Source organism: Mobula birostris, chromosome 13 (assembly GCF_030028105.1).
Source record: "Mobula birostris isolate sMobBir1 chromosome 13, sMobBir1.hap1, whole genome shotgun sequence".
NCBI classification, from domain to species: domain Eukaryota; kingdom Metazoa; phylum Chordata; class Chondrichthyes; order Myliobatiformes; family Myliobatidae; genus Mobula; species Mobula birostris.
This window is the reverse complement of record NC_092382.1, coordinates 58,597,130-58,613,170: the sequence shown is the minus strand read 5'-3', so window position 1 is coordinate 58,613,170 and position 16,041 is coordinate 58,597,130. Positions and strand designations below refer to the sequence as shown.

The 16,041-nt window shown below is 42.8% G+C and overlaps 1 protein-coding gene across 1 annotated transcript in view; it reads left to right on the top strand.

The window, feature by feature from the left end:
• The window catches only part of LOC140207956 (scavenger receptor cysteine-rich domain-containing protein DMBT1-like), a 73,912-nt gene that overhangs the window by 16,257 nt on the left and 41,614 nt on the right, over window positions 1-16,041 (top strand). The window contains exons 3-4 of the mRNA XM_072276492.1: window positions 12,333-12,365; window positions 14,090-14,264. Coding sequence (XP_072132593.1) covers window positions 12,333-12,365; window positions 14,090-14,264 — 208 coding nt within the window. The remainder of the gene's footprint in view (window positions 1-12,332; window positions 12,366-14,089; window positions 14,265-16,041) is intronic.

The window sequence follows — 16,041 nt, the reverse complement described above, 5'->3', positions numbered from 1 at the left end:
CCACATCAATACCTTATCCCCAATACCGTGTTCTTTAAGATTGCACACTAATCTCCCGTGCGGGACCTTGTCAAAAGCCTTTTGATAATCCAAATATATCATATCCACTGGTTCTCCCCTATCCACTCTACCAGTATCATCCTCAAAAAATTCTATGAGATTCGTCAGACATGATTCTACTTTTACAAATCCATGCTGACTTTGTCCGATGATTTCACCGCTTTCCAAATGTGCTGCTATCACATCTTTGATAACTGACTCCAGCAGTTTCCCCACCACCGATATCAGGCTGCCACAGTGGCGGGTCATGGGGAGCAAGGGTGGACCCAAATGCAAGACATGTCTTGTGTGGTTACTTAGATTTAGTTTATTGTTCGATACCAGGCCAGCAAGGCAGGAGCAGGAAATAGCGAACTGGACAAGGACTCAGGACCTCGACTAAGTTGGGACCAAGGGTCTGGGCTTGGAATCAGAATCGGCTCCCAGAACTAGAGGAGACATGAAGAGGCTAGGATATGGACTCCGAGCCAGAGACTGGGCAAGAACCCAGTACCTGGGACTTCCCTCGGACTCGGACCCCAGAACCAGGCAAGGACGTGACATGGGCTAGGGAGAGGAGGAACATGGGAACACAGATCCTCGGCCTCGGGAAGCAGGTACATGGAACGATGGACACATACACAGAATCGGGACCCCTCCTTGGGTACAGGACATAGGGCGGGACTCACACACAGAACAGAGAGCCGGGACCCCTTCCTGGGTACAGGACATAGGGCCGGGACTCACACACAGAACGGAGAGCCGGCGCCCCTCCTTGGGTACAGGACATAGGGCCGGGACTCATGACCCTCCGCGTGGTAACGGCAAAACGGCCTGACTTACCCCACGGAGGCGAGGACAAGACAAGACAAGGTATGACACCCCGCGGAGCAACGGCAAGACGGCCTGACTTACCCCACAGAGGCGAAGACAAGACAAGACAAGACCAACACGAATGAGCACCAGACAGTACCTATCTAGCTCCAGTGATGGAACTAGACAGAAGTGCAGGCGGGGGCTGCAGACGAAGGCTAGAGGAGAGAGGGGCAGAGAAGGGATTCAGACAAGGCGGTAGGACAGGAAACACAGACCGCCAGGGCCAGGACTTGAATCAGAACTGGAAAGCCTTCAGGACCAGGACCTGACTTGGTGCTTGATTTCCCCCAGGGCCAGAACTTGACATGGAGCTGGAATGCCGCCAGGACCAGGACTTGACTTGGTGCTTGAATGCCGGCAGCGCCAGGACTTGACTTGGTGCTTGAATGCCCCCAGGGACAGGACTTGACTTGGTGCTTGAATGCCCTCAGGGAAGGGACTTGACTTGGTGCTTGAATGCCGCCAGAGCCAGGAATTGACTTGGAGCTTCCGGGTAGTGGCGAGCTCTCAAATCGGACCGGGAACAGTAGACAGCGGTTCTTGATTCCCTCCGGCGGGTTAACTGACGGACCCACCTCGGTGAGGAATCTTAGCAGGCTCGCTTTGGCGAGATAACTGTGCAGGGTTGCTCCGTTGAGGAAAGGCGAATTACGGGCACTCGCTTCAGGCAGAGACTAGGCTTGATCCAGCCAGATGACATTGGCACACCATGCCTTGGTAACTTTGCAGACGCTCCCGCGCCGAACGGCTGAAAGCCGGAGACTATAAACTACCGGTTCAGCCGAGCGTTAATTGCCGCTATTCACCAAGGTCGAGGGACACGGATAAACAGGGAATCAACGGTCCGGAACGTAACATAAACAAAGTAAATTTAAAGGGACCCCGATCCGGACCATGACACAGGCTTACAGGTCTAAAATTCCCCGGTTTCACTCTCCCTCTTTATTAAAAAAGCGGGGTTACATTAGCCAACCTCCAATGCTCAGGTGCTAATCCAGAATCTAAAGTGTTTTGAAAAATTATTACTAAAGCATCACTATTTCTTGCGCTACTTCCTTAAGCACTCTGGGATGCAGACCATCTGGCCCTGGGGATTTATCTGCCTTCAATCCCTTCAATTTACCTAACACCACTTCCATACTATCATATATTTCCCTCAGATCCTCCATCTAACTAGACCCTCGGTCCCCTACTATTTCCGGAATATTATTTGAGTCCTCCTTAGCGAAGACAGAACGGAAGTAGTTATTCAATTGTTTTGCCATGTCCTTGTTCCCCATCATCAATTCACCTGTTTCTGACTAAAAGGGAACTACATTTGTCTTAACTAGTCTTTTTTCTTTTAACATACCTATAAAAGCTTTTACAGTCAGTTTTTATGTTCCCTGGCAGCTTTTTCTCATAATCTTTTTTCCCTTTCATAATTAAGCCATTTGTCCTCCTCTGCTGAACTCTGAATTTCTCCCAGTCCTCAGGTGTGCCTCTTTTTCTGGCTAATTTGTATGTTTCTTCTTTGGAATTGAGACTATCCCTAATTTCCCTTGACAGCCACGGGTGCACTACCTTCCCTGGTTTATTCTTTTGCCAAACTGGGATGACCAATTGTTATAGTTCATCCATGCGATCTTTAAATGCTTGCCATTGCATATCCACCGTCAACACTTTAAGTATCATTTGCCGGTCTATCTCAGCTAATTCATGTCTCATACCTCCAAAGTTACCCTTCTTTAAGTTCAGAAACTTTGTTACTGAATTAAGTATATCACTCTCCATCTTAATAAAGAATTCCACCATATTATGGTCACTCTTACCCAAGGGGCCTCGCACGACAAGATGCTAACCAACCCTTCCTCATTGCTCAATACCCAGTCTAGAATGGCCTGCTGTCCAGTTGGTTCCTCGACATGTTGGTTCAGAAAACTACCCCGCATACATTCCAAGAAATCTTCTTCCTCAGCACCCTTACCGATTTGGTTCACCCAATCTATATGTAGATTGAAGTCACCTATTATAACTGCTGATTTCTTTATTGCACGCATTTCTAATTTCCTGTGGATTCCTGTGCATTTCTAGGACCTTGAGGGAAGTTAGTATGAAAATAGCAGAGGCTCTGACAGAAATATTTCAAATGTCATTAGAAACGGGGATGGTACCAGAGAATTGGCGTATTGCTCATGTAGTTCCGTTGTTTAAAAAGGGTTCTAAGAGTAAACCTAGCAATTATCGGCCTGTGAGTTTGACGTCAGCGGTGGGTAAATTGATGGAAAATATTCTTAGAGATGGTATGTATAATTATCTGGATAGACAGGATCTGATTAGGAACAGTCAACTTCGATTTGTGCGTGGAACGTCATGTTTGACAAATCTTATTGAATTTTTTGAAGAGGTTACTAGGAAAGTTGACGAGGGTAAAGCGGTGATATTGTCTATATCGACTTCAGTAAGGCCTTTGACAAGGTCCCACACGGAAGGTTGGTTACGAAGGTCCAATCATTAGGTATTAATATTGAAGTAGTAAAATTGATTCAGCTGTGGCTGGATGGGAGACGCCAGAGTGTGGTGGTGGATAACTGTGTGTCAGATTGGGGGCTGGTGGCTAGTGGTGTTCCTCATGGATCTGTACTGGGTCCGATGTTATTTGTCATATACATTAATGATGTGGATGATGGGGTCGTAAATTGGATGAGTAAGTATGCAGATGATACGAATGTAGGTGGAGTTGTGGATAATGAAGTAGGTTTTCAAAACTTGCAGAGAGATTTAGGCCAGTTAGAAGAGTGGACTGAAAGATGGTAGATGGAGTTTAATTCTGATAAATGTGACGTGCTACATTTTGGTAGGACTAATCAAAAGAGGACATACCTGGTAAATGGTTGGTCATTGAAGAATGCAGTCGAACCGAGGGATCTAGGAATAATGGTGCTTAGTTCACTGAAGGTGGAATCTCACGTGGATAAGGTGGTGAAGTAAACTTTTGGTATGCTGGCCTTTATAAATCGGAGCATTGAGTACAGGAGTTGGGATGTAATGTTGAAATTGTACAAGGCATTGGTGAGGCCACATTTGGAGTATTCTGTACAGTTTTGGTCACCGAATTATAGGAAAGATGTCAACAAGATAGAGAGACGACAGAGAAGATTTGCTAGAATATTACCTTGGTTTCATCACCTAAATTACAGAGAAAGGTTGAACAAGCTGGGACTTAATTCTTTGGAACGTAGTAGATTGAGGGGTGGTGGCTTGATAGAGGTATTTAAAATTATGAGGGGGATCGATCGAGTTGACGTGGATAGGCTTTTTCAATTGAGAGTTGGGGAGATTGAAACAAGAGGACATGAGTTGAAAGTTAAAGGGCACAGGATTAGGGGTAACATGAAGGGGAACTTCTTTACTCAGAGAGTGGTAACTGTGTGGAACGAGCTTCCAGCAGAAGTGGTTGAGGCAGGATCGATGTTGTCGTTAAAAGTTAAATTGGACAGATATATAGACAGGAAAGGAATGGAGGTTTATTGGCTGAGTGCAGGTCGGTGGGAGTATATGGGAGTAAGAGTTAGGCACGGGCTAGAAGGGGGGAGATGGCCTGTTTCCGTACTGTAGTTGTTATATGGTTATATGGTTATAAACATCTATGATTTCCTCGGCTATCTCAACTCCCTTTCTTGAATAAAGTAACAACATTCGCAACCCTCCAACCCTCCATCTCGCCCGGTCCCTGTGACTTATCCAACTTGGTGCTTTCCAAATGTTCCAGCATATGCTCTTCTTTAATATCCTTAATATCTCTATTGTCAGGATTTTCAGTCCGCTTTAAGTCATCCCTACAATCGACAAGATCCTTTCCTGTAGTGAGGTGGGTTTCATCAACAGTACATTTCTTTCAAAATTGTCATGAGTAACTTTAGGTTTCATTCAATAATTATATGATTACCTGAATTAACATTGCTCTGTTACACCAATAGAACAATGGTCCAGGCCTTTGGACACTGGCAGTATAATTTAACTCTTGAAACAATATAGCTGCCAATGACTTACTTTCCAAGATTCGTACCATTTCAAAATTGGATTGTCTGTAGCTCTTCGGCCAGCTCAGTACGTTCTCCTCAATAACTATTCAGAACTAAAACTAAACATTCGCACAGTTCTGACTTGGATAAAGAGTCTGGAACAAAAATTAGGCCCATAAGCATTTGAGTCAGAATGTAATTACAAAATAAATACAGAAACCGCATATCAGTGTTTCAGAGGAGAAGATGTATTCAAGATATGTGCAACAACAGGTGTTTCCTGTGAGCTCAACAGAAAAGCACTTTTTAGACACATTGCTGCAGAATGTGACAAGACGGTTTATATATACACAGAATGAATGAATGAATATTAGGAACTTTATTTAATTATTACTGTGCAAATATTCTTTCTGGACGTTCCTAGGGACAAAAAGATGCAAGACACATATTGAAATGCTATTATTAAAGTAGGAGTGACTGCATTAGCTTAAAGTCATGGCGAGATGCCAAGAAAACTAAATAAAAACACAAATGTTCTTGTTCTGAAGCAGTTCTTAGTGTCCACAGTGTTGGGGGAGGGAGAGGAGAAATTGATTACATTGGCAAATTTTGGAATCCATGCAATCTCTGATAACAGCTAGAACAGAAAGTAACTCGAGTGCAGGATCTGACAACAAAAATAGCTCAAAATGAACGGACAAATGCAGCAGAATTTTTCAAATTGCGAATGTAAGTTAACAGAGCAATCAGTTTAACCTTAAAGATATGATTAAAGACATAAACAGCTGCTGCATTATTTGAATTTTTGTATAGCTTGTTGCCGTCCCAAAGCTGTACTCAGGATTGACAGATACGAGAAATCCAAGAGTGTAAGAATATAAAACCAATAATGTTTCGAAATTGGGGAAAATGCATTTGGTGATTTGGGTTTGGAGTAGCAAAACAATATTCATTGGAATCAGTGGTGACCTGTTACAGATAAATAATGCATGTTGTGGAAATTCAGTTTTCGAAATGAGTCTAAGACGAGGCCATTGTCATATGTTCTGTGTCCTTATTTCTCAGAGTCATTTTATGATACAGTACCATCGTGTATATCGGTATGTCAATTGCTTCATGGTATTACTGCTGCTCCGTCTATCGATGTACTGCATACAATCGAGAAGTAAATATGATAAAATCATTATCAAAGTAACGCTGGCATAGAGAAAGCGCAACTTGACGCAGCGTCCAATCCAGCTGGACATTCATCTTCCATTTTGCCCGAAATACTTCCAATTTTCTCGGACTTCCCGGCAGTTTTAGTTTCTAAAAATAGAATGCTAATTTTTGTAACAAAAACAGCTATTCTGTTTTTCCTCTCCCCTTTTCACTGCCTTTCTTTAGTATTCTGTACTGTTTTATCTTTTCACTTGGTGCATTGGATGCTTATGCAACTCAGCATTGAGTTCACTGTGCTTCGTCACAGCCCAATATTTCACATAAAAGATGATGACATTCTTTCTCCGATTTCAGATATGTCTTTGTTTTCCAAACTCCTCAACCTTCCTTCGCGTTTCCATTTTCATTTCGCATTTTCTTCAAGACAGACTTAGAAATTTTCACGTTGATCGCAGTTTATTTCTAGAAACAGAAATTCGATAGATAAATGCAAGATTGGTTCATGGACTACAAGACTCGTCTTGCCTGTTGAATGTTCTCAGCTTTTCGCATGTGACTTGTTCTCCTTTGCCTTGCGATAGCGTTCAGTTGCTCATCTCAGCTTTGACTTTGTATTTATGTATGTATGTATGTATGTATGTGTGTATGTATTTATTTATTTATTTTGCTGTATTAGAGCATAGAACATAGAATAGTACAGCACAGCACAGACCCTTCGGCCCACAATGTTGTGCCGACCCTTAAACCCCACCTCCAATATAAACCCCCTCACTTTAAATTCCTCCAAATACCTGTGTAGTAGTCTCCTAAAGTTCACTAGTGTATCGGCCTCCACCACTGACTCAGGCAGTGCATTCCGCGTATTAACCACTCTCTCAGTAAATAACCTTCCTCTAATATCCCCCTTGAACTTCCCACTCCTTACCTGAAAGCCAGTCCCTCTTGTATTGAGCAGTGGTGCCCTGGGGAAGAGGTGCTGGCTGTCCACTCTATGTATTCCTCATAATATCTTGTATACCTCTATCATTTCTCCTCTCATCCTCATTCTCTCCAGAGGGTAAAGCCATAGCTCCCCTAATCTCTGATCATAATGCATACTGTCTAAACCAGGCAGCATCCTGGTAAATCTCCTCTGTACCCTTCCCAATGCTTCCACATCCTTGCTATAATGAGGCGACCTGAACTGGACACAGTACTCCAAGTGTGGCCTAACCAGAGTTTTATAGAGCTGCATCATTACATCGCTACTCTTAAAATCTATCTCTCGACTTATGAAAGCCAACACCCTATAAGCTTTCTTAATTACCCTAGCTACCCGTAAGGGAACTGTCAGGGATCTGCGGATATGTACCCCCAGAGCCCTCTGCTCCTCCACACTTCCTGTGCACCTAACGTCCAAGTGAGATTGCTGCTATCAATATGATTCCAGGGCATGGGGAGGAACGGTCATCTTCCAGAAAATGGTTTCCCACTATACTCTGGAGAACTTTTTTAAATTACGAAACGTAGAAACATACAAAAAAAAAAATCTTGAGATACATGTATGTCATTATGTCCCATTAAAAACACACTCTAATGAGGGCACAGAAACAGCAAAAACTCTTAAAAAACGAGATAGCAAGTGTCTTAGCCAGAGAAAATAGAAACTAAACCGGTAGACAGTAGGAACAGATTCTTGCGCCAATGATATCTGTACTGAAATCCCCACAAAATTGCACACACCATATCTACCAGCATGTTTACAGTCAAACCAGCCGCATCATGTTCCCGATCCCATCTGAAAGTCTTCTGAACGCAACTATCGTATCTGCTTCTAGCGGTAGCTTTAGCAACCTGTTAGACGTACCTCTCTTTGTTAATTAAACAGCTTCCCCTGCACATTCACTGTAAACGTGTCTTCCTTTCAGTCTAAAGTTTAGCTGCTGTGGTTTTGACCTTTTTAATATGGGCGTTCGTGATGGTGGTCTTGTCATGGCTTTGTACAAGGCGGAGAGAGAGGGAGAGAGAGTGAGAGAGAGATAGAGAGAGAGAGGGGGGGAGAGAGAGCGAGAGAGAGAGCGAACGACTGTGACTGTGTAGCGCGCCACTCCTCACACAGACATTTTCGCAGTATTTTCCCTTTATTTTACGAGGTCAACCTTGCATGTACGCGGGAGCGGAGCCGACTGGTTTCTAACCCGGGAAGCTCCGCTCCCGGGTCCGGCGCCGATGTCATTGCGCCACCAGCCGACCCGAGATGCCCTTTTCCACAAAGAAACCATACCGGTTTGCCACTCCCATCCTATGTGTATTGCAGACTGTAATTAATCCTAGTCCTCACAATCCACCCACAAAGTTCAGATCACTGATCAGAGTCTCATTTGTCTCTTCGATTTCTTAGTCAAGGGATAAACATTGAGCTCCAGTTCACTGGCAGCTTAGCTGTCTGGACAGTAAATACAGCAATCTTCGTCTATTCCCCAGCGATCTGCCCACGTTCATCTCCTAAAGGTCGGATAAATCCTATCAGGTCATGGGAATTCATCCATCTCACCACCATCTCTCCTTTCAGCCTAAAGTTAAGCTGCCCTGTCTCTCATCTTTCAAACAAGCAACACATTTTTGTTTCGGGATACTAGTGTCTTTCCTAGGTACACTACCTCAATTTTTTCCCTATTGAACTATATTTAAAATCCCTTCAGCCATAACTTTTCATGATATTCTCTTGAATGTTTTGACGATCTTTCTCAGTTTTCAGGCATTCGCCATTTTGTATCATCCACAAATTTAACCACAATGTTTATGTTATTTCAAAGGAACAAACAGACTAACATAACCCCTTGCAGAACACCACTAGGCACGGTCTTCAAGCTAGAATTTCACGCTGCAACCTCCATAGTCTGTCGAGTTCTATACCCAAACTTCCAAGTGGCTCGGCATCCTGTGTATCTAAATCTTCATGTTCAACCCACCATAGAAAACATTAACAGATGCAACGCCAATCAGCATGCCGAAGTCACCCAAGACGAATACATTAAATCACTGAACTCGCTTTCTACAGTTCTAAATTCACTTTTGTTCTGCGATCACCTCTTCCACCCAAAACCAACATACTGGTTGCCATTCCTACCCTATGTTGTTTTTTTTTCTGTAATCAATCTTATCCTTGGCAATCTACCCCACTAATTTCACAACACTCATTGGGGACTCAATTGTCTGTTCGCATTTGTAGTCATGGGAGCAACATTGAGATCCAATTCACTGGTAGCTTGGCTGAATGGGAAGTAAGTACAGAAATCTTCATCGATTCCACAACATTCTTCCCACGTGTATCTCCATAAGGTAGGATAAGTCCAATCAGACCATGGTAATGTGTCCATCTTAATGTCCTTCAAAGCATTTAATAACATCTACCTCTTTGCTTCATAATTCAGCAGCTTATTCTAATAGCACACTTTGATCTCACTTTCATTGTATCCTACTCCTTCGTGAATATAAATGCAGAAAGCTGATTTAGTACTTTGCCGACATCCTCTGACTCCTGACACAAATTAGCTCCATGCTCCTTCAGCAGTAATACCCCCTCCATTGTCTGTCTCTTGTTCTGAAACTGCAACATATGTAGTTAGGATTCTTCTTGAGCAAGTTGTTAAGATCGTTCTGAAACCTTTGGAGGTTCTCTTCCTTGGTAAGTTTCTCTATATATCTCTAAATACCTTGTCCGATTTCATGAGCTATGTTTTTCTTTCTCTCCCTTTAGTGACTAGAACTACAACTTCTTCTGTCACTTAAGGCCCCTTCCTTTACCATCTTTATCTTTCAATCTCATTGAACGTGCCTTATCTGACCTCTGGACTAAGTCAGTGAACTGGGGCATATGAGAAACTTGAACCGGGTGAGTGATTGATTCAGCGAGACCATATCCGTGAAATTAACTACCGGGAAAAAAAGCACCTTGCAAAAAAGGAGGGAAACCGAGAATTCGATGTCATAGGAATCACAATCATTTTAAGATGTGAAAAAACAAAAAAACATGATAAGTTCTGGAGTGCGTTCTAATATTCCTGGAGATTTATGAATTCCTGAGAAAGAATTTTCGTTTTGGAGAGATATCTTTCAGATAATTCCATGTATCACCAGAGAATGGTATACAGCACTCTTTTATTATTTCTTTGCTGATTTTGCGTGGAAATAACATTAAATATTCTGCCTGAAATCGAGAGACATAGTTAGACAAATTGACGACAGCATAAAGTTTTTTTTGTATTGCAACACCCTACCCCCATTTCCGCACCGAAAGCTGATCAGCGAAGACCATGAATTAAAGGAGCATTCAACAAGGCGCGATACTGACATGCCCTACTAATGATAGTGTGAGTCGGGACAGGATCGCTGAGCAAATTATCAATGAGACGAACAGCGTGATGTTGGGAAAATGAGAGTTGAGTAATCTGGTCTCAGAGAAAGCTCACCAGATCTTAAACAAAGTTACAAGACAGGATATGTTTCGATGCACACATCGGGTCGGTGATTCATGGCCTTTCTAGTTTCTCACCGCTCATTGGTTTCTCACAGCCAATGAGAGAAGATGGCCCCATCATGACCATTAAAGGGCAAAATTTATCTCATTGGTGCGTTTCAGTGTATTGCGGTTCACAACTCAATATGGGAAATTTGACGATTCAGAGAGAAATACTGAGTACTCGGGGGAAAGAAAAAAAAGTTCAGATCAAGTGGAGCGTGAGAAGGTTTTGGAGAGATTCTTAGCTGTCTGCAGTACCGGCTCCTTTAACATTCTGGAGAAACCTTTCTAAATGACCACCGCTATAATGCTGCACTCTGTCGTGGCACTGACGATGATGCATATCTGGACCAGTGAGTGTATTAAAAATATGGAAATTATTGGGCAAAGAACATAAATTATCAATAACCTGTTCACTTGCGCACGTTTATTGCAATCTTGCTGAATATTACAATCTTACTGGAAAGAAGAACACAGAAATAACATTATGACTAGGCATAAAGGAAAGCTTAATTTGTTTGTATGATTAGAGTATACTGGCTGAATGGATCAGGAATCAGGCAGATTTGTTCGCAATTCATGACGATGAAAATAGAACACTGAGATTTGTTTACTTTGCAGTTTCATTGAAAATGCTTTTTTTATATTCCATTGTTTAAGCAAGTTCTCGTTTGAATCGCTGACGTTAGAGAACTGTTTCCATTAATTACATGGACTTACACGTTTGAACCTCCTAATGAGGTCTTTGTGAAACGGTCACTCTGAAATTGCACATACACTAATGGAGGTGTCTCGTCTCAGAAATTATCCCTCCGCAAACCAGCGGCTGTTGTCAAATGATATTCCAAACAGATAATAAATTGGAATTGACTAGAACGGGAGATAAGTTGATGTTAGGAATCTACGCATTGGGATCCGGAATGAATATCTCAGTGAATGTGCGTAGCTCCCAAAGCTGCAGTTGTTCCTGGCTGAAGGCTTGTGCACAACTTTCTTGCTGTTATTTATTAGTTACAGCTCTTTCTGCCACCATGTGGCATATTCAAGTGAAGGAATTTGAAAAATGCACTTAGACTTAGATTTTGGAAACGTTTTACATCTTTGAAATCATTCTGCAATACAGTGAATATTTACGAATAATTTTGGTTTTATTCTTCAATCATTCGACGATTTTTAGTTTTAATCCATCATGCAGTGATGCAATGAGATTCGTTATCTATGATCTTATATTACATTATATGTCAAATTTTACATTTAGCTTTCCCTTTTATTGCACGTCAGGAGAAATACAACTAAACATTTTGTTTTGCAGTTCATATTCCTGTGTTCCAGTGCATGGATGCGACGAATCACAGTTAGTGACATGTTGAAATTTATATTCTTATTCCCTGTGTTGGTTTAAATTATGATTTAGATTCTCATGGAAATGCGACGATTTTTTTTTTATCTCCTTTCAAGTATCTGGATAAAATGTTTAATACTTGGCTGCCGTATGAAATGGAAACATCCAGGGAATCAGGGGCACCAACGAAATGGGAAATTTACTTAACATCTAGGCAGAATGCGCAATACCTGTGAAAATAAATAAAAACAAGAAATACAAATAGCTCTCGTCCGCAGATACAGCTTAATCCGTCTTGCGTTTTTGACTTTATTTCTCTTCTGTTGAATATCCCGCATAACATCCTATGACCACACAACCTAATCCCAGTACTTCACAAACAAATCTAATTCTGCATTTCTCATTTCAGGTCGCTTCGGGGATTGTCAGCCAGAACCGTCAGGTAACTTTGCTAACTTTTCACTGCGCGGGGGGCTGGGCAATTACAACTAATTGCTATTGAAACTCCAGCTGATAGGTGACTGCACCATTAGACTTCAGAGCAGAATTATTTCATTTAACCTATCGAGCCTGCTCTGCCGTTCCATCATATCTGATTCTAGATCACACTCGACCCCATACACCTACCTTCTCGCTATAACCTTTGGTGCCCTGACCAATCTGGAAACTATCGGGTTCCGCTTCAAATATACCCACGAACGGCCACTGCCGAAGTCTGTGGCAGAGCATTGCAGAGATCTACTACTGTCTGACTAAAAAGATCCCCCTTACCTCTCTTTTAAAACGTCACCCTTCAATTTTTAGGCTGTGTGCTCTAGTTCTGGAAAGCCCACTCTAGCAAACAACCTCTCTTCGTCCACCTTAGTCCATTCAACATTCGGTAGGAGTCAAAGAGATTCTGCCCCTCCGCATTCCTCCCAATTCCAGTCAGTACAGAAAGAAATCTACCAAACACTCCTCATATGTTAACCCCATCATCCCTGGGGAATCACCCTCCTAAACCTCAACTGAACACTCCCTAATGACAATACGTATTTTCTGAGATATGCGGCCCAAACTATTGACAATACCCCAAGTGCGGCATGGTTAATGTCTTGTAAAACCTCAGTGTTATCTCATTGTTTTTTTTTTATTCTAATCCCCGTGAAATAAAGGCCTATTTGCATTCTATACCGCAGACTGGAGCTGTAAATTAACCTTCTGGGAATCTTGCAAGAGTCTTGAAAAAAAAAAACACTGAGTTTTGAGTTATCTCACCATTTAGATAATAATTTGCACCATTGTTCATTTTACCAAAATGCACTTTCATACAATTTCCAACATAATGTCTCATCAGCCACTTTTTTCCCCCCGATTTTCCAGTTTGTCTGCGTTCTTACGCAATCGCACTGCTTACTCGGCACTAACTGCTCCTCATACTATCTTCGTATCATCGGCAGGCTTTGCCGAAAAGTCATAAGTTCTATTATCTAATTCTTTGACAAACAATGTGAAAAGTAGCGGCCCCAGTACTGACCGACGAAGATCACCAATGGTCACTGGCAGCCAAAAGAAAAGGCACCCTTTATTCCAAGACGCTGCCTCCCGCCTGTCAGCCATTCTTCTGCCCATGCCAGTATCTTTCCGGTAAGGAAATAGGATTGTATTTCAACTTGCAACGATAATGCGTCATCTTCAGGTAGGGCGGATAGCAGAGAAAGTACTTTCCCTGACTTTAGTTTTCCCGAAGCTTGCATTGTTAAATTCATCCTCTTACTGCTGATGCTGACGACACGCGAAGGCTCAGTTCGACTCTTTCCAACAAATTTTGGTTTCGATATCCCAATGAATGAGGACTGTGTGCAGTAGGACAATGACAGAATGGCAGATCTGCCGCTCTCCGAAGAATGCATATAACCTTGTCTTCGGGGGAGCTACCCAATTCTTCTCCTGGGACGACCGGCTTCCTCCAGCTCTCAGTCGTCAACTAGTTTCTTGTCTTTTTGTCACGTTAAGCAGCTCAAAAAGGTGTTTCCCTATCCTGACCTCCCGCTTGACCAAACATTTTGCATGAAGAATTTTGAACTTTCAGGCGCCGTTTAGTAGCGTACGCGATGCGCCGAGCACTAATGGCCTCCAGCTTAAACCGCTGTTTACTGTGGATCGTTATTTTCTGTTATTTTCCAGAAAGCGTGACGTTGAGGTTGGTGAATGGCGGCAGTCGATGCGACGGGAGATTGGAGATTCAGTACAAAGGAAGCTGGGGGACTGTGAATAGTCGTTCTTGGGATATGCCGGACGCGAATGTGGTGTGTCGGCAGCTGGGCTGCGGCGCTGCACTGAGAGCCTATGATTATGATAGGTATGGGGAAGGATCCGGACCTGTATTCACGACGAATGTTAAGTGCGGTGGGAGCGAGGCCGCTCTCCAGGAGTGTAAATCAGAGCCATGGGGTGACACTGGCTATTCACACAGTGAGGATGCTGGCGTTGTTTGTAAAGGTAAAAGTCAGGTTTTTATATCTGCGGTGCCGCGAGTTTGATGTCCTCCTGCATATCACTAATGCCAATACTCGAATAGAATGCCCCCGGTGTCAAACTAAGTCCAATTTGTGTCGGGATTATTTTCGTCATGTTGGAATTACTATTCGTATTATCGTGTCTTGTACTGATGTTAACCACTGTAAGCATACTTGTCAGTCTGCACAACTACACGATCATATGACCAGGTCGAACAGCATCTGTGGTGGGAGAGAAATTCTCCGTCAGACCATGAGATATCGGAGCAGAATTAGACTATTTGATCCAATGAGTCTGCTACGCTTTCAGTCACGCCTGATCATTCCCCCCCCCCCCCACTTCATCAACTCCACTCCCCGGACTTCTCTCTGTAAATTTTCTTGCCGTGCTCATCAAGAGCTTATCAAGTTCTGTCTTAAATATCGGCAACGACCTGACTTTCAGCAGAGTCTTTCGTAATAGATTCACAAATTTACCTCCCTCTGGCAAAAAAAAAAAGAATTTCTCAGCATCTCTGTTCTACATGGACGTCCCCCTTTCGTGAGGCTGTTCCCTCTTGTCCAAGAATCCTCCTACACGGGAAACATCCTTTTCACATGTTTTCTGACTAGGCTTTCAACATTCGAAATTTTCACTGAGATCCCTCCCCGTCCTTGTAAATTACAGCGCGTACAGATCCGTGGTATTAAACGTTCTTCTGTGACAATCCTTTCATTCGTGGATTCATCGTTGTAACTTCCTCTGAACTTTTTTTAATACCAGCGTATGTTTTTCTTAGAATGGGAGCACAAATCTGTGAACAATGCTCAAGGCGACGCCTCACCAGTAGCGTATAAATCCTCCGCATCATTTGTTTTCTAGTCGTCTGAAAATGAAGATGCTGGAGAAAAATAATGCGTTCGCCTTACTCACCACCGACTCAGCCTGCAAGTTAACCATTCCGGGTGTTTTGCACCAGGACTCCCAGGTCCCTTTGCAGTTCAGATTTTGTTTTGAATTTCTCCCCGTTTAGAAAATAGTCTGTACCTTTATATCTATTACCAAAGTTCATTATCATACATTTTCCATCATTGTATTTCATTTGCCACTTTGTTCCCTATTCTCCCAACATGTCTACGTCCTTTTACAGCCTGCCAGTTTCCTCAACACTACCTGTCCTTACGCCAATCTTCATATCATCTGCACACCTGACAACAAAGCCGTCTATTTTATCATCTAAACCATTGACATACGGCATAAAAAGAAGTAAACCCGAAACCGAACCCTGCGAAACACCACTAGACTCTGGCAGCCAACTGAAATGACTTTTCCCACTCGCTGCTTCCTAGCAATCAGCCAATGATCTCACCGTTTTTCTGTAAGACCATGGGCTTCTACCTTGTTAAGCAGCATCATATGTGGCACCTTGTGAAAGCTCTTCTGAGAGAACAAATATGCGACATCCTCTGCATCCTCTTTATCAATCCTACTTGTAATCTCGAAAAGGATATCTGCAGATTCGCTAGGCAAGATTTTCCGTTATGGAGTTCATGCTGAGTTTGGCCTGCCGTGTCCAGTGTCACCAAGTACTCCATTACTTCATCGTTAGCGATTGCATCAAACATGTTTCTAACCACTTA